The following is an 18,856-nucleotide window of genomic DNA, read 5'->3' as shown; positions in this document are numbered from 1 at the left end:
GTTAAGTATTTCGAAGAAGAATTACAGGGTGCTAAAAGGGCTTAGAATAGTAGAACTTGATCTAGTTTGGGGGTTTTGGAAAGCTTCTCTGATGAAGTAATGTTTACACAGATATCTGAATGTAAAAGTGATAGTAGAGATTTCAAATCATATCTTAAATTAATCTGGAACTCCCTCTGCTGGTCTAGCTCAGGGAAAAGAATCGTTCTGTATCCCCTGTAGAAGGATAGAGTGTAAGCTGTATTTTTTGTTGTTTGTTTTACCATGGGAAGTTGGTCCAAAGCTTTTTATCAAATATTCTCAAGGAGACCAGAAGCCCAGAAAGTTTAAAAAGCACAAATCTGGTCCAATTCTCTCATTGACAAATGCGGGGTCTGAGACACAGGGTGGGGAGAGGCCCTTGAACTTGGCAGCTCAGGTAGAGGTAGAATCTGACTTGCTGTTGTCTTCACATAGCCTCTGGCTATTGGTATCCCCAGAGGAAATCTCCCTCAGGTTGCAGGAGGGGGATGGGTTTTGGGATGAACCATGCAAAGCAGCTCCCACTCAGGACAACCTGCCACTAATATTAGACTAGAGGGAAGTGGCTGTTCCCACAGTGCTCAGGGCCCCACCTGCTTCCCACACAGAATGGAGTCTGCTGGTTAATGCCAGAAGGCGGTTGTGTTAGGTAGGCCTGGACCTGAGCCCCTTGGCCTCTGTTCAGACACCCAACACATTTAAGATCTGTGGTCAGATTAGAAAACAGCCAAGGATTACAATTCATAATGTCTTGGATCCGCTTGCCAAATTGGAATGCTTCTCAATAGAGGTTCAGATACAGAGAAAAGAGAAATACAATTAGGCCTTACAAGACATGGGCTCAAGCCCCAGGTAACAGATAAAAGCTGTTGTTTACTGAGCACCCACTGTGTGCTGTAAACTGCTGGACTTTGTTTTTCATGTACTTTCTCATTTCACCCTATGACAACCTTGCAAGATTGACAGATGAGACTATATAGGCTCAAGAACTGAAGCAACTTGCCCAAGGTTACACAACATGCAAGCCGCAGAGGGAGGATTTGTATCTGGGTCTCCTGACGCCCATTCCAGGATTTCCCACCACACCACTCACTGTTGGGCAGGCTGCAATGAGATCCAAAGGCAGCTTAGCTTAGGAGGTCAGAACACAACCTTGGAGCCCACTTGCCTGAGCTCAACCCAGCCCCATCACGAATTGCAGTGTGACCTCAGCAAGTTACTTTACTTATCTCGGCTCAATTTGCTCATCTATTAAATGGTGATCTAATGATAGCACCACCTGAACAGGGTTGTTGGGAAGATTGAGTGATACAGTCTACACAGTCAGCCTCCCGGGGCACAAAACAGTGGAGAGAGTGTCAGTAGGGCAAATGGAAGATGTCCAGCACCTTGCTGAGTGGTGTGATATTTAGATCACAAGCATTGGTACCACCTGGGAGCTTGTTGGAAATCTAGCATCTTTTCAACAGAGGTAAAGCCCTTGGGTTTACTGCTATTTTTAGGGGGCTTATCTGTTCACTAACCGTACCATGTTATGTCATCAGGCTGCTCACCAACAAGTAGATATCTCTAGAAGGTGCTTTTAATTTGTCATGTTAGCTCTCTTCATAGGAGTTATTACATTCCTTTTAGAGTTTAATATGATCTATGGTAGATGTGGTATTTCAAATATTAGTGGGGAACATGTGCCTAATTCAAGTAATAATTGGGACAACTTGATAACCATTTGGAAAAAATTCAAATCAAGTCCCATTGGAAAAAATTCAAATCAAGTCCCAACATCACACTTTACATCAAAATAAGTTCCAAATGATCTGAAGATGCCACAGTAAATAAGCAAAAAAAGGAAGGAAGGAAGGAAGGGAAGGGAAGGAATTTAATTATAAAAGTATTGAATGAGAAAAACCAGAGACCATATGGAAAATATTTCTAAATGTGACTATATAAAAAATTTTGAATTCTGTAAGGCTTCCAGTATAATACAAAGTCCAGAAACAAAAGGCAAGTCAAAAAGAGATATTTGCAGATGACATTTACCCAGTATGTGAATCAATAGGGAAATAAAGAGAACAAACAGAAATAAAAATGGTCAAAGGATTTAAATAGACAGTTCCCACCCAAAAGGATATAAATAGTTTATAAAAGTATGAAAATATGCTCGATCTCTCTAAAATACATACAAAATAAACCTACCCTGAAATATTTTTTCACCTATCAGACTGGCAAAAATGAAAAAGTTTATTAATTCCAGTGTTGGCAAGGATGTGAAAAAACACACTCTCATCCAGTGTTGGTAGGAATGCAAACTAGTATAACCTTTTGGAAAGCAATTAGGCAACATTTATTAGAAATGTTAATATTAACATCTTTTTGGTTTTGCAATTCCACATCTAGGAATCTATCCAACAAACATAGACTCATAAGTGCTCAAAAGATATGCATACAAGGAAGCTTATGGCAGTATTGTATATAAAAGCAAAAAGTTGGAAACAATCCAAATTTCCATCAAGAGATTATGAAATAAAATATTGCACATCCATACAATACCATAATATACCACAGTGCTATTCACAAGCATGAGTTAGTTGTAGGCATTTAACATGCACATGTGTTCAAGATGCATTGTAAAGAAAAGAGAAGCAAGTCGTGGAGCTATATGAATAGTATGATCCTATTTTTGTAAAATAATATATATTAACATATGAAAGGGGAAAAATCTAAAGGAATATTTACCAAACCATTAACTATATTATATTTACTTCTGATGGGCGAGATTCTGTGGCCCTTTCACTTTTGTTCCATTTATTGGTTTTTTTCAACAAATATTTATTGATCACCTACTATCTGGGATGTCAGTGTGCTAGATTCTGGGGATTTGAGGTAAACAATGTCCAAAGCCATTGATCTCAAGGAGTTTACATTCTATATTTCTACAACATCAGAATTCTTCAAAACAATCATTACCTTATTAGGAAAAAAACTGACATTTAAAGTCAATATTGTACTCTTTCGAGATTATTTTACTTCTAAGCCTTCTTTATCTCCTGCCTAATCCACTCTGTCAGTCTGTGGTCCTCCTGTCCCCCTGCTCTCTCCTTCCAATATGTTTCCTCCTTTTTCCTACAACGACCTAGACCCCACCCATCATTTCTGCCCAACTTGTAGCCAAGCTCTCCCATGAAGCTGTCAGTGGCATCTTCCAAACTGTGATATCTTCCTTTGAACTGACGATGAAAACTCATAGACCCCACTGTTCTGCAAGTCATGTGGGATTTCCTGGGAGCCATGAGGCCATGTTTCTATATTCAACACACATAATGCCTAGCACACAGAAGGTACTTAGTAAATGCTGGCTAAGCCTGGTACTGTGGCACACACCTATAGTCCCAGCTACTCAGGAGGCTAAGGCAGAAAGATCACTGGAGCCCAGGAATTTGAAGCTGCAGTACACTATGATGGTGTCTGTGAATAGCCTCTACACTCCAGCCTCGGCAATAAAGCAAGACACCATATCTAAAAAATTCACAATTAAGAAAAAATTTTAATTTAGAAAAGTTGGTTGAATGGAATTGTGTTGGCAATGAGGTGCATTGCTCAGATCACCCTTCAGGAGAACCTTTTAGGGGAAACACAGTTGACTGCGAGCTCCCAGTGGCTATGTCTTTGGATCCTTTGTGGTGTCCTCTGGCTACTCCCAGTCAGTGACCAAGCATGGTGTGGTACCAGAACCTGGCCACATCTGCATGATACAGGACACAACCCGTGCTTGGGAATCCCCCATCTGCCTGGCTGAGACTTTCCCTCCTCACTTCCCACTCTCCTTTCTCAAGTATCAGACCTGCATCATGGTCTGAGGGCTCCCCATCCCTTTTCCCCGACTTTCCCCTTTCTCTGTTTTGTTTTTGTTTTTGTTTTTTGAGACAGAGTTTCACTCTGTTGCCCAGGCTGGAGTACAGAGGCGTGATCTCTGCTCACTGCAACCTCCGCCTCCCAGGTTCCAGCAATTCTTATGCCTCAGCCTACCGAGTAGCTGGGATTACAGGCACGCACCACTACACCTGGCTAATTTTTTTTGTATTGTAGTATAGATGGGGTTTCACCATGTTGGCCAGGCTGGTCTCAAACTCCTGACCTCAAGTGATCCACCCACCTCGGCCTCCCAAAATGCTGGGATTACACACTTTCCCTCTTTGTCCTTTGTAGGTATTTTTCCCAGAAAACAAACAAACAAACAAACAAACATCTAGGCATCTGATTCTTAGAGGATCCAAACCAACACAGGGACCAATGAAAAAAAAAAAAAAGGCTGGAAGAGAATTCATAAACAGTAAGTCTATAGCTATACTTGCATAGAAAGATGTGCTGGATCTGTGCTTCACAAACTTTAGTGTATGGTATGGTGAATCACCTGGGGATCCTGTTGAAATGCTAGATCTGGTTAAGTAGGTCTGGTGTGGGCCCAAGATGCCACATTTCTAAAAAGCTCCCTGGTGATACTAGTGCTGCTGGTCCAAGAACCCCAGATTGAGCAGCAAGGTGCTAGACATCGTCCATTTGTCCCTGCTGTTTCTCTTCATCCTGTTCTGTGCCCTGGAAAGCTGACTGCATGAACTATATCAGCAGGCTCCAAGCCTCTAGCTTCCACTAGGGTTTACTAATGAGGAGCACTGGCAGGAGATCAGAGGGCAGGAGGAGAGTGAGGTCAGAGGTTTTTATTCCTCTGAGGATAGCTCCCTACTGAGTTGCTGTGGGTTGGCTCTGTCCCTCTACCAAAGGCTGTAGCTCCTATCAGGTAGGTCGCTGCAGTTTTTCTCTCTTGCAGAATTCCAGTACCTGCTCTCCCTTTTGCCCTTTCAGGCCTGGGATGGTAACAGCTCTCTACTATTACCAGCCCTGGAGTACTGCACCATCCCTTGTGGCTCTTAGTAAATCCTGCCTATACTTCTGTAAATGGTCCTTTAGTAAGCATTCCCCAGCTCCTCAGCCAAGTGTGTCATCTGTTTCCTGGTGGGACCCTGGCTGCTATAAGCGCTGTCCAATACAGTATTTTTTATAAGAGCAGAAAACTGGAAACAAGCTAACTGTGCTTGTTTCTGTTTGTTTGTTTGTTTGTTTGAGAGTCTTGCTCTGTCACCCAGGCTGGAGTGCAGTGGTGCAGTCTCAGCTCACTGTAACCTCTGCCTCTCAGGTTCAAGCGATTCTCGTGCCTCAGCCACCTAGGTAGCTGGGATTACAGGCATGTGCCACCACACCTGGCTATTTTTTTTTTTTTTTTGTATTAGAGATGGGATTTCACCATGTTGGCCAGGCTGGTCTTGAACTCCTGGCCTCAAGCAATCCACCCGCCTTAACCTCCCAAAGTGCTGGGATTACAGGCATGAACCGCCACACTCAGCCTTAACTGTGCCTTATTCTAAAATGATTAAATGGGCTGGGAACACTGGTTCATGCCTGTAATCCCAGCACTTTGGGAGGCCGAGGCGGGTGGATCACTTGAGGTCAGGAGTTCAAGACCAGCCTGGCCAACATGGCAAAACCCCGTCTCTACTAAAAATACAAAAATTAGCTTGGTGTGGTGGCGGGCGTCTGTGATCCCAGCTACTCCGTAGACTAAGGCAGGAGAATCGCTTGAACTCAGGAGGCAGAGGTTTCAGTGAGCCAAGATTGTACCACTGCACTCTAGCCTGGATGACAGAGTGAGACTCCATTCCAAAAATAAAAATAAAATAGAAATAAATAAATAAAATGATTAAATAAATTATGGTACATCTGCTGAATGGTGTTTCATGCAATCATTTCTTTTTTTTTTTTTAATTTTTTTGGAGATGGAGTCTCGCTCTGTCGCTCAGGCTGGAGTGCAGTGGTGTGATCTCAGCTCACTGCAACCTCCACCTCCCAGGTTCAGGCAATTCTCCTGCCTCAGCACACGCCACCATGCCTGGCTAATTTTTTTGTATTTTTAGTAGAGACAGGGTTTCACCGGTTGCCCAGGCTGCTTTCGAACTCCTGAGCTCAGGCAATCCAACTGCCTCAGCCTCCCAAAGTGCTAGGATTGATTACAGGTATGAGCCACATTGCCGGGCCGCAATCATTTTTTTAAAATGCAGCAGTCTGTATTTACCTACATGGAAAGGTGCCCAAGACATTTGTTAATGGAAAAAGAAAAAAGAAAAAAAAAGCAAGATTCAAGAATAGCATGCGTAGTTTGAACCCGTTCATTTACAAAAAAAAGTAAATTATCCATTTGTTAAGGCTTGAAATGCAAGTGACAACAATGCTGCTCAAAATAAACTTCACCAAAAAGAATGTGGGGAGGGATTTTCTAACTTAGTCTGTTTTTATCACTTGGTTCTGCTTTCTTTTGTGGTGACTTCGCTCTTAGGCAGGCTGTCTTCAAGTGGCGGCAAAGTGAGCACCAGTTTGGCTGACATCCTGATAGCTGGCAGCCTCAGCAGAGAGGGCCTCATTCTCAATTGCTTTAGCAAAAATCCTGGGCTGGGCTGGGCACAGTGGCTCATGCCTGTAATCCCAGCACTTTGGGAGGCTGAGGGAGGAAGATCACTTGAGGTCAGGAGTTTGAGGCCAGCCTGGACAACATGGTGAAACCCTGTCTCTACTAAAAATACAAAAATTAGCCAGGCATGGTGGTGGGTGCCTGTAATCCCAGCTACTCGGGAGGCTAAGGCAGAGAATCACTTGAACCCAGGAGACAGAGGTTGCAGTTTGCGGGGTGCAGTTGTGCCGCTGAACCCCAGCCTGGGAGAGAGAGTGGGACTCCGTCTCAAAAAAAAAAAGTCCTGGGCTGAAGCCAATCAGGATATGTGCTAACCACTGAAGCACACAGATTGTGAGTAGGGAAGAAAGGCTTCCCAAAAGAAAAAGGGTATCCAGAAGGAATATTTCACAGCAGACACTTGTTATCCTTTTTGACTGCCCAGCATCTGAACCCCCTTCCTACATTTGGGAGCCCCCTACCTTCTGAAGCAGAAACTACCTCCCGCTATTATATGAGCACATGACCCAAGTTGGGCCAATCAGGCACTCTCACCTCAGCCTCTGAATCTGAAGCCAGGAACACCAAAAAGGGCCTGAACCAACCCCATCTTCCTACAGGGTGCAGCTGCAGCATGAGATTTGGGTCATTATTCCTGGCTTTGGGGCCTCCAGAACTGGTTCTCAGGCTCTCATGGATCTGTGAGCTACAGAAGAACCTTGTACTAAATCCTGCAGCTTTTCCAGCACCTAGAACAGTGTCTGGAAATGGCAGGCACTCAATACATATTTGTTGAGAATGGAAAGAGAGTTGGACTCGATGTCAGAAGACCTGAGTCCTACTCACAGCTCTCCTGCAGAATAGTTGTGGAGTCTTTGGCAAGACACAACCTCTTTGTGCCTCGGTTTCCTCCTCTGCAACCTAGGGATGATCATCTGGGCCCTCCCCAGTGGATGGCAGGCGTGCAATGAAGATCAAACATGGGTCTCCAACTTTAGCATGCATCAGAATCACCCAGAGGGCTTGTTAAAATATAGGTTGCTGAACCCACACCCAGAATTTCTGATTCAGTAGATCTGGGGTAGGGCCAGAAAAATCTGCGTTTGTAACAGTGTTGCAGCTGGTGCTGGTGCTACTGCTGTGTGGGACACACTTCAAGGACCGCTGATAAAGAGAGAGAAGGTATTTCATTTTCTTTGTGACCATTGTAAATGAGGTTATGTTCTTAATTTTGTTCTTAGCTAGAATGTTATTGGCATATCAAAATGCTATTGCTTTTTATACATTGATTTTCTGTCCTGAAACTTTACTGAATTTGTTTATCATTTCCAGGAGCCTTTTGGCAAAGTCTGTAGGGTTTTCTATGTATAGATTCATACTATCGGCAAAGAGAGAGCGTTCGACTTTTTCTTTTCCTATTTGAATGCCTTTTATTTCTTTCTCTTACCTGGTTGTCTGGCTAGGACTTCCAGTACAATGTTGAATAGGAGTGGTGAGAGTCTTCTTCCAGTTCTCAAGGGGAGTTTAATATGATGTTGGCTATGGGTTTGTCATAGATGACTGTTATTATTTTGAGGTATGTTCCTTCAATGCCTAATCTGTTTTGAGGGTTTTTATTATAAAGGGATGTTGGATTTTATTGAAGGTCTTTTCTGCATCTATTGAGATGATTATATGGTTTTCGTTTTTGATTCTGTTTATATGGTGAATCACATGTATTGATTTGCGCATGTTGAGCCAACCTTGCATCCCAGAAATAAAGCCTACTTGATCATGGTGAATTGACTTTTTGATGTGCTGCTGGATTCTGTTTGTAGTATTTCATTGAGGATTTTTGCAGCTATGTTTTTCAAGAAAATTGGCCTGAAGTTTTCTTTTTTCGTCGTGTCTCTGCAAAGGGCATGAACAGACACTTCTCAAAAGAAGACATACAGGCAGCCAACAAACATATGAAAAAATGCTCAACATCATTAATCATCAGAGAAATGCAAATCAAAACCACAATAAGATATCATCTACACCAGTCAGAATGTCAATTATTAAAAAGTCAAAAAATAATAGGTGCTGGTAAGGCTGTGGAGAAAATACACTGTTGGTGGGAATGCAAACTAGTTCAGCCACTGTGGAAAGCAGTTTGGAGATTTCTCAAAGAACTTAAAATAGAACTATTTGACCCAGCAATCCTATTACCAGGTATATACCCAAAGGAAAATAATTCATTCTATCAAAAAGACACCTGTATGTTCATTGCAGTGCCGTTTACAATAGCAAGGGTATAGAATCAACCTAAGTGCCCATCAACAGTAGATTGGATAAAGAACATGTGGTACAGAGCCGGATGTGATGGCTCATACCTGTAATCCTGGCACTTTGGGAGGCCACAGCGGGTGAATCACTTGAGCTCAGGAGTTTGAGACCAGCCGGGCAACATGGTGAAACCCTGTCTCAACCAAAAATACAAAAAATTAGCTGGGTGTGGTGGCACTCGCCTGTAGTCCTAGCTACTCGGGAGGCTGAGGTGGGAGGATTGCTTGAGCCTGGGAGAGCAGAGGTTGTGGTGAGTAGAGATTGCACCATTGCACACCAGCCTGGGTGACAGAGCAAGACCCTGTCAAAAGAGAGAAAGAGAGAGAGAAAGGGAGGGAGGGAGGACGGGGGATAGGGAGGGAGGGAGGGAAGAGAGGGAAGGAAGGAAAGAAATGTGCATATACACGATGGAATATGATGGAATACTACGGAATACTATGCAGCCATAAGAATGAACGAAATCATGTCCTTTGCAGCAACATGGATAAAGCTGGAGGCCATTATCCTAAGCGAGCTAAAAAGAACAGAAAACCAAATACTGCATGTTCTCACTTATAAGTGGGAGCTAAACATTGAGTACACATGGACACAAAGATGGGAACAACAAACGCTGGGGATCGCTAGGCCAGGGAGGGATGGAGGGGACTCTGGGCTGAAGAACCTCTTGGTGGGTATTATGCTTACTGCCTGGGTGACGGGATCGTTGGGACCCCAAGCCTCAGCGTCGCGCAGTTTACCCATGTAACAATTTACCCATGTAACAAACCTGTACCCTTTACTCTATAATAAAAGTTGAAATAAAAAGGGGGGGAGAGAGAGAGAACAGGAGGCGCTTTTAGCCCCAGTAGCCCGGCCCAGATGAAGGAGCGGCATTAAGGGCACCGCAGGACACTGTGAGGAAACAATCCGTTCGTTCCTTAATTCAGCCGCTTCCTTATTCTAAAGGGTAGGTTCAGTGCCAGGGGCTGGGGTGGGGTCAGCGGAGCCCGCTAGTAAAGTCACGGCCCACGCAGCTGCGGACTCAGACCCGGGCCCAAGGCCCTGGCCACAGCGTGAAGAGGGGATGGGGTGGCCGCTCCCACCTCTGCCCTGACAGGAAGTTTCTGGAGCCCCGGGACAAGGCGGCGAGAGGGCGCCGAAAAGGCAAAAGGGGACACGCGGGCCTGCGGCGGGCGCTCCTCTGAGCTTCCCTTGACTCCCGAATGCAGGCACTGGAGGTGCGCAGCCCCGGCCCTAGCGCGCTCCCGGCACACAGCAGGCGCGCGGCCCTAGCCCCGGCGCGCTCCCGGCACACAGTAGGCGCGCGGCCCCGGCCCCGGCCCCGGCGCGCTCCCGGCACATAGTAGGCGCGCGGCGCGGGCGGGTGGCCGGAAGGGGGCGCCTGCGGGCGGTATCCGGGGGCGGAGCCGACGCGGCCGGTGGGGCGGACTGGCGCGGGCCGCGCGTGGCGGCGGCGATGGGCGAGGGCGGGCTGCCCCCGACCTTCCAGCTGCTGCTGCGCGCGTGTGACCAGGGCGACACGGAGACGGCGCGGCGGCTGCTGGAGCCGGGGGCGGCGGAGCCAGCAGAGCGCAGCGCGGAGCCAGAGGCGGGCGCGGAGCAGGCGGGGGCCGAGGCGGCCGGGCCCGGGGCCGCAGCGGCGGCGGCAGTCGGGGCTCCGGTGCCCGTGGACTGCTCGGACGAGGCGGGCAACACCGCACTGCAGTTCGCCGCGGCCGGGGGCCACGAACCGCTGGTGCGCTTCCTGCTGCGCCGCGGTGCCTCGGTCAACAGCCGCAACCACTACGGCTGGAGCGCGCTCATGCAGGCGGCCAGGTGAGGCGGCGGGGCCCGGGGGCCCGGAACCAGAGTGGTGCCCGGCGCTGGCCCTGGACGCGGTCCCCGGCGGCCGGATGGCCCGGGAGGTGAAGAGTTAAGGACTCCTTAGAGTTGGAATGGTAAACTTTGAGTAGTCTTTGGTAAACTTTGAGCAGTCTTTGGTAAACTTTGAGCATAGAAGTGGAAGCACTTTTGAATTAACATAAAATCAGATTCTTAGAAATTTTGGCCTTTCAGAATAGAATCTGGAGACAGCGAATAGAATCGTAGAGACTTAGAACCTTAGAGATTTAATTCATTTCTTATTGCAGTAAGGGTTTCCTCAGAACCTGCCTTCCCTTCCTGGCTTGGTGTTGAGGGTGCTGCGAGACCCAGGCAGAGTCCCCACCCAGGGCATTGGTGGGCAGGCCAGGCAAAGGAACGAGCTTGACCGGAAAGGTTTGAGTAGCTGTGGGGCAGGTGACCCATTTTGGAGACGTGGGGGAAGGTATCTGGTAGAAATGATGTTTATATCCACGTGGAGACCTGCGGATGCCTGAAAATTAGCCAGGACATTACAAGTGGGATGTGGGAAGGCATGATGGGAGGCCCATGCAAAGGCTTGGGTGCACAAGCTGGTAGGACTGGCAGAATGATGTATGCATAGAATGTATGAGTAGAATGATGTACTAGTCCTCCCTGGAGAGAAGGCAGATGCCAGGGAGTTGGGGGAGTGTGGGAGCTGAGAAACGCTAGCTATGCTAGGGTGCTAGGGAGTCATGGAAGATTCTAGGCAGAATGAGTGACAGGATCAGAGTTATGTTTTGGAAAAATTACTTTCCTTGAAGTGTGAGAATAGATTAGATACTCTAGGGTAAGCTAGAATCAAAAAGGCTGGTTAGGTGGAGTTTGCTGCAGTCTGAGTGAGAGGTGATGGTGGCCTAGACCAGAATGGAGACAGCGGAGGGAGAGCACCCAGATGAATTTGTGATATATTCAGGGAGTAGATCAGCGGGAGTTGACGACTGGCCCTTGGGGAGGGGTTAAGGGAGACAGCAAGGATGGCATCTAGAGATCTGGCTTCTGTGAAGCCTGCCATGATATCTCCCTGTTCTCTGGTCCCTGCGCAGCAGAAAGGCCTCTGTGGTAGCATCCATCACACCATGTTAATGCTGATTGGCTTCCTCAGTACCCAAACCTGGCCACACATCAGAATCACCGGGATGCTTGTCTAAGTGCAGATTCCTGAGTTCCTTTTCTGGAGATTGTGATTTAGAAGGCCCGGGGCGGTGAGGGGAGTAAGAGACAGGGACTCTGTGTGAGAGGAGGCTCCCCAGTGATTCTCTTGTATGGTAGGTTTGGGAGCCACTGATGTGTTATGTGTGTCTCATCTCTGCAATCCACCAAGTGCGTGCAGAGGGGCCCTGGTGAGCCCCCTGAGGAATTTACTGAGTGAGGTTTGTGACTACAGCACTGACATGCCTCAGAGTGTCTCAGAGACCCCTGATCATCAGTTTTAACCAAGTTCTGCAGGATAGTCTTGAGCCTGGGTATTTTAAAATGTGCTGTTCCTCAGTTGGTGTGACACTGACTCTATATTCAGGTAGCATCTCTGCCTGTGTTGAGTTGTGTGCTCCAGCTTTCTGCTGCGTAATTCATAACAAAAGGTCAAGTTGAGGAGTAGTATATATGGAAGACTTCCAGAAGGATGTACAGTGTGTCTGTCCCTCAGATTGGGGTAGGCAAATGAATGGCCCGTGTGCTGACACCTTCCAGCCTTGTGCTCTTCTTCCTTGGATCTGGATACGCCCCAGAATCCTGCTCAAAACCACACCCCTGGCAGCCACCACTGGGTCTGAGCGAGCATCTATTTATTGTCCCAGCTGTCTGTGTCGATCAGGCCAGACTATTAGACACCCTGTGCCTTTGGTCTTTTGTGGGTGTTTTAGTATTAGAAATGGTGACTTTAGTGTTTTTTCCTGTTCCTTTTTTTTTTTTTTTTTTTTGAGACGGAGTCTCGCTCTGTCACCAGGCTGGAGTGCAGTGGCGTGATCTCGACTCACTGCAACCTCCGCCTCCTGGGTTCAAGCGATTCTCCTGCCTCAGCCTCTGGAGTAGCTGGGATTACAGACATGTGCCACCACGGCCAGCTACTTTTTGTATTTTTAGTAGAGACGGGGTTTCACTATGTTGGCCAGGCTGGTCTCAATCTCCTGATTTCGTGAAACGCCCGCCTCGGCCTCCCAAAGTGCTGCGATTACAGGCGTGAGCCACCACGCTGGGGCATGTTTTTTCCTGTTCTTAAAATAATAGGTAACCTTTGGCCAGGCGCGGTGGCTCACGCCTGTAATCCCAGCACTTTGGGAGTCCGAGGCGGGCAGATCACGAGGTCAGGAGATCGAGACCAGCCTGGCCAACAGTGAAACCCCGTCTCTACTACAGATACAAAAATTAGCTAGGTGTGGTGGCACAGGCATGATGGCACGCACCTGTAGTCCCAGCTACTCGGGAGGCTGAGGCAGAAGAATCGCTTGAACCCGGGAAGCGGAGGTTGCAGTGAGCTGAGATTGTGCCACTGCACTCCAGCCTGGCGACAGAGCGAGACTCCATCTCAAAAAAACAAAACAAAACAAAACAAAAAACAAGTAACCTTTATTGAGCACTGACTTTCTGTCAAGCACTGTGCTAAGTGCTTTAAATGAATTAACTCATTCAATCCATACAAAACCTTAGGAAGGAGGTACTATTGTCATTCTCATTTCATAGATGAGGAATTGAGGAACAGAGAAGTTAAATAACTTGCCCAAGTCACATAGCTACCAAGTGGCGAGTCAGATTCACACCTAGGGAGGTGACTCCAGAGCCTGCGCTCCCAGCCATGAATCCTGTAACTGATAGTTTCCCTGTTGGTGTTGGTGTCTGGAAGTGGCTTGCCAAATTTGCCAGACTTCTCTCCAAGGGACAGGGTTGCATAGTGTTTACCTTCCTTCCCTACCCTTCATTTCCTGCCTGCCAGTGGGGCACAGCTGGACTCTCAGCCCAGTGCTTTGGGAGGAGAAAATGTGTGCCAGCTCTCTAAACACAGGTGTTAATTGCTGAAATTCATCAGTAATCACAGCACCTGTTCAGAAAGCCCCTAGCATGCCCATCTCTGGCAGTTACCTATTAGAAACTTAGCATCCACAACATTATCTCAGCCTTGCTTGGATCCTTTTATATTTTCAGCATAGTTAAGTGCTCTCTTGGGCTACTCAGTAGTTCAGAAAACATTCCAAATTTCACTATTTCTGCTCTAATTCGGCCCTTTTCTTCCTCCTTAAAAATTGGTTATACTGGAGCTTCAATTTTGAGTCCAGGTTTAACTTTTGACTCTGTCATGTTCAAATTGAGAGGCTTTAGATTAATTGCTTTCCACTGTAATCTTCAGTTTCCTAATCTGTGAGTTTATCTTGGGGTTTATTAAGATCAAATGAGATAAAAATGTGACAGCACCTTGTAATCTGCGGTTAGGGATTATGCTAGATTTTATCTTATGCTCCATAACTAAATAGTGTAATCTTTTAGAAATCTCTACTACAGTGGAGGATACACCAGTTCTTCAGTGATTTGCACTGCTCACCTCTGGACCTTCCCCTATGTGGTTATGCCATTTATGCATTGATTTACTCAGCTTGTTTGACAGAATTTACTGAGCTCCGATGTGGATCAGCCACTATGGTAGGGGCTGGGGAAACAACATGCATGGAACCGTGTCCTGTCTTTGGAGAGCCCGCCACTGAGTAGGATAGGAGAGACAATTAGAGAAAGAGGGGTCACGTGCAGCCAGAAGCGAGCCTGTGGAATTAGGTGCTCAGAAGAGGGGCACTGACCTAGCCTGGTGAGGGGTGGTCTGGAAGCTGTTCAGAGTGGGTGAGATCTGAGCTGACTCCTGAAGCAGGACACGGTGGGGGGGTGTGCTGAGTAGATGAGGACAGGAGAGTCCTCTGGTGGGGTCAGGATGGTGAAGGTGTGGGGAAGGTGGGAAGGTGTGGTTTGGGAGCAGGAGGAAGTGAGGTTGGCAAAGCAGTCAGGTCTTTGGCAATCAGAAGCTGGGAAGTGACAGATTTGGGTTTGGAGAATATCATTTGGGAGTTGCATGGAGAATGGGCAGGAGGGAACGAGACTGGAGGCGGGGAGACATTGGGGTGCAGCTTTCTGCATTGAGTTGGTTTCAGTTTGCCTTGTCCTTTTCCGCTCTGGGAGTGGAGGTCAAGAGGCCCAGCCCCCTGCAGCTGATGGAACTGTGTCACCAGGCTCTTGCTCCGCGGCTGAGGAGCCCCATGCTGTTCAGGTTCACATCCCAGAAGGTATTCAGCCGGAGCCTCAGACAGAGTTCTGCCCTGGCCCGGCCGCCAGCCGCCAGGAGGAGGAGGGAGGTCTTGGGTTTAGATGAGGTGCAAAACTGGCTCCCGGGAAGGAGGGCTGAGCATCGAGAAACCCAGAAAGCTGCCTCACAGATGCAGACATGACAGTGGCTTTGTGGTCTCGAAAACCTGGAGTAGACAGCCCCTGTCTTGTCATTGTTTTCTTGTTAGTCCAGGGCCTCTTCCAGCTTGGAGATACACAGCTCCGAGCCCACCAGAGACACCTCAAAACAGAACTTTTCTGCCCTCTGGTGTTAAAAGAAGGAAGAGATTTTGCTGGGAAGAGGTACCTGTTTTCCTTCTCCTGGTATTAGGAAGTTGGTGGGTGCAGATCTTTCTCTTCAGGGGCCCAGCAGTGACTTCATTGAGGAAGAGCTGGCCTAGGCCGGATCCTCAGCCGCCTGCAACAAACATTCCTGCCAGCAGGTGGCAGCAGGCCTCCAGGCCGCAATGCCCAGCCCATCTGCTGACCACAACCTTGCCACACCTCTTGGCATGGGATGTGTGCTTTTGGTGATGGGGAGGGTAGAAATGAATCAGACATGGGCCCTGTCTTTGGGGAAATTAGAGCACAGGCAGAGAGACAGATTCCCAGGCTATAACACAGAATAAAATGGACTGTCTGAAATGTAGGAGGCAACATGGTGTAAGAGAAAAAGCAAGGGCAGCGGCATTCACACAGATCTGTCCTGACCCTGATGCCGCCCCTTACCACCCAGGTAACCGTTGGCACGTTGAATAACGTAACGTGAACAATTATAATACCTAACAATCGCTAACATTGATGTGATGTTTCCTGTGGCCAGGCACAGAGTCAGGTGCTTTACATGTAACTCATTTATTCCCCAACAACCCTTGAAGTAGGTACAGTTATATCCCCATTTTACAGATCAGGAAATGAAGGCACAAAGAAATCAAAGTTCTTCCTAAAGGTCATGCAGCTGGTGGTGGGGAGAGCTGGATTCGAACCCAGGCAGGGCAGCTGCTCACCTTCATGATGATGCATCTGCATCCGTGTGGCTGGCACAGTGCCTGGCACCAGAATAAGACCTCTTATTATGAGCAGCTGTCAGGACTAATAATTCATGCCAATTAAGGTTGACATAAGCTGTCCCCCAAGTGCTGTGTGTTTAGTGTCACTAATTCTCCATCTTCCTGGCAGATTTGGGCATGTGAGTGTGGCACACCTCCTGTTGGATCACGGGGCTGATGTCAATGCCCAGAACCGGCTGGGGGCCAGTGTGCTCACTGTGGCTTCTCGGGGCGGCCACCTGGGTGTGGTGAAGCTGCTCCTGGAAGCCGGTGCCTTTGTGGACCATCACCACCCTTCGGGCGAGCAACTGGGGTTGGGCGGCAGCAGGGATGAGCCCTTGGACATCACGGCCCTGATGGCTGCCATCCAGCATGGGCACGAGGCCGTAGTGCGTCTACTGATGGAGTGGGGTGCGGACCCCAACCGCGCAGCCCGGACCGTGGGCTGGAGCCCGCTGATGCTGGCCGCACTCACTGGGCGGCTTGGAGTGGTCCAGCAGCTGGTGGAGAAGGGCGCTAACCCTGACCACCTCAGCGTGCTGGAGAAGACCGCCTTCGAGGTTGCACTGGACTGCAAGCACAGGGACCTTGTAGACTACCTGGACCCGCTGACCACCGTCAGGCCCAAAACAGGTCAGGCTGCATGCCCCCCGTGGCTTCACAGAGGACCCCAAATTGTGTTTATGTGGCTTAAGCTGAGGATTGCTCTGCTGGAAGGACACGCAGAACTCAGAGTCCAGCCCTGCAGACCAGTGAGACTGAGGAAGTGGTGTGCTTAAGTATCGGGGGGATTGCCTGTGACATGCAGGTTCTGGGCCCACTCTCTGCAAAGTGATTGGTAGCCCTGGGCAAGAGCCTGGAAGCCTCTATAACAAGGCTGCTCTCCCCAGCCACATCATTCTGATGCAGGTGGTTCTGGGGTCCTTCTAGAACAAGGTTTGGCAAACGTTTTCTGTAAAAGGCCAAATAGACTGTATGGACCATACAGTTTCTGTTAAAACTACAGTAGTCACTTCTGCTAGAGTGAAAGCAGCCTTACATATGTAATGAGTAAATGAATGGGTGTGGCTATGCATATAATATGTAAATGAGTCGGGTATGGCTAGGTTCCAATAAATTATAGCTACAAAAACAGGCAGTGGGGCATATTTGAGCCATGGGCTATAGTTTGCCAGCCCCTGCTCTACAATAGTGTGCCTGACCTCGTCTGCCCTGATCATTTCTCAAACACTAGTTCATGTAAAATTGATGAAAATTAGTTTTTTTAAAAAACATCTAGCAGTGCATCTTTTTTTCTTTTTTTTTTTTTTTTTTTTTACTTCTTGCCATCTCTCTGGCATGTAGAGTTGTCTAAACAATCCTTAGTAAATCTGCCATAGGACATACCACGTTTCAAAACCTCTAATGCACCGTTTGCAATAAGATCGTGACACACAGCCTTGGTACCCTCTGTCTATGTAAAAGGCCTGACTTCGATGGCAGGGCTCACAGCCAGGGAGTAACAGTAGGTGGGCTGCAGTGTATATAAGCATCTAGCTCTGAGAGGTCAAGAACTGAAGAAAGTAGCTTCAGGCACATTGGCTAAAAAGACCTGAAAGTGTTAAGTTTGTTACCATTGAAAGAATATAGAATAGTCCCATCAATCAAGAGATGCTGAAAATTTGGTAAATTCTTATTAGAAATACACTCTCCAAAAAAAAAAAAAAAAAAGAAATACACCATCCAATCAGAACAAGTCTGAAATAAACATGTTTTAAAAGCCTGTAATGACAGAGAGGTGGCAAAAATGAAGCGGATGCTCAAATGAAAAGGAAAAAGAAGTGAAGTTTAGGAAGAACTACCTGAAGCCAAGAGACCTCTTACTTTGTCCAGGTGGGAAACTGAGGCCCAGAGAGGGAAGAAAGCTGGTCAAAGGTCACACACCCATTGGAAGCTGAGTGAGTGACACTCAGGAGGTGAGGATTCCATGGGAAGAGCACCTAGAGGTGATTCTCCCACCTGCAGCTCCTGCATGGGCTCTAGAAGCTGGTTTAACACATGACTCTTCTGAGCCTTTGCCTCATCTGTGAAATGGACACAATGACAACTACTATGGGGTGATGGTGAGCAGAAGGCAGGTTATTCTCTGGCGTGTGAGATACTCAGCCCAGCAGAGTGTTAGGGACTCATAAAGGCTTGCTATTAGAAATTAGGGCCCCAGTCTCCTAGGACAGGGTTTTGTTTTGTTTTTGTTTTTGACACAAGGCCATTGCTCTCCTTTAAAGGTTTGGGTTGTTTGTGGTGGGGATGGGGAAAGGATCTGCCCTTCCCAGGCCCTGCCGTGCCCAGCACACCTGCCATGCTGAATCTCCCCTCACCCTCGCAGGGACCCTCTGAGGAGGGTATTCCCCCATTTTGCAGGGGAGGGAATTCAGGCTCAGAAGTGAACACTCCAGAACTTGCACCTGCCCGTGCCTGCCGAGCTGTGCCTCTTCTGTTGTGTATGCGTTCCCTTCCCAGGTTTCCTTAGCCTCTGCATCTTGAATCTTCACGGAGTGCCCTTGGGCTTAGCTTCTGACAGGCCTCATTTTAGGGATTGTCCTGGCATCATGGGATGGTGATGCCCTCATTTCCCCAAGACGCAGTGGCTCAGACACATTGGTGGATGTGGCCAAGGTCACTGTCTACTTGGTTCGACGCTGGCTGCGCCCCTGCTGGCCAAGGGACCTTGAACCAGCTGCCTCAGTTCACCAAGCTCCCATTTCCTTCTCCACAAATGGTTGCTGGAGTGATACCCGCCTCAGGGCTGCTGTGGGGTTCACGT

The 18,856-nt window shown here is 47.8% G+C and overlaps 1 protein-coding gene across 14 annotated transcripts in view; it reads left to right on the top strand.

Moving 5' to 3' along the window:
- Positions 1 to 10,213: 10,213 nt before the first annotated feature.
- The window catches only part of ANKS6 (ankyrin repeat and sterile alpha motif domain containing 6), a 64,248-nt gene continuing 55,605 nt past the window's right edge, over positions 10,214 to 18,856 (top strand). For 12 of the 14 annotated variants that reach the window (XR_008509876.1, XR_008509875.1, XR_008509879.1 and 9 more), the window contains exons 1-2: positions 10,241 to 10,636; positions 16,184 to 16,686. Coding sequence is in view for 8 of the 14 variants with exons in the window: in XM_054520358.2 (XP_054376333.1) it covers positions 10,278 to 10,636; positions 16,184 to 16,686 (862 nt within the window). In the remaining 6 variants the exon portion in view is untranslated. Of the gene's footprint in view, positions 10,637 to 12,985; positions 15,308 to 16,183; positions 16,687 to 18,856 lie in introns of those variants that run through there. The other 2 variants (XM_024252483.3, XM_054520356.2) reach the window with 2 other exon arrangements.

The sequence above is a fragment of the Pongo abelii genome, chromosome 13 (assembly GCF_028885655.2).
Source record: "Pongo abelii isolate AG06213 chromosome 13, NHGRI_mPonAbe1-v2.0_pri, whole genome shotgun sequence".
NCBI lineage: Eukaryota > Metazoa > Chordata > Mammalia > Primates > Hominidae > Pongo > Pongo abelii.
Note: the sequence above shows the minus strand (reverse complement) of the source record. Positions and strands in the feature narration are given on the sequence as shown.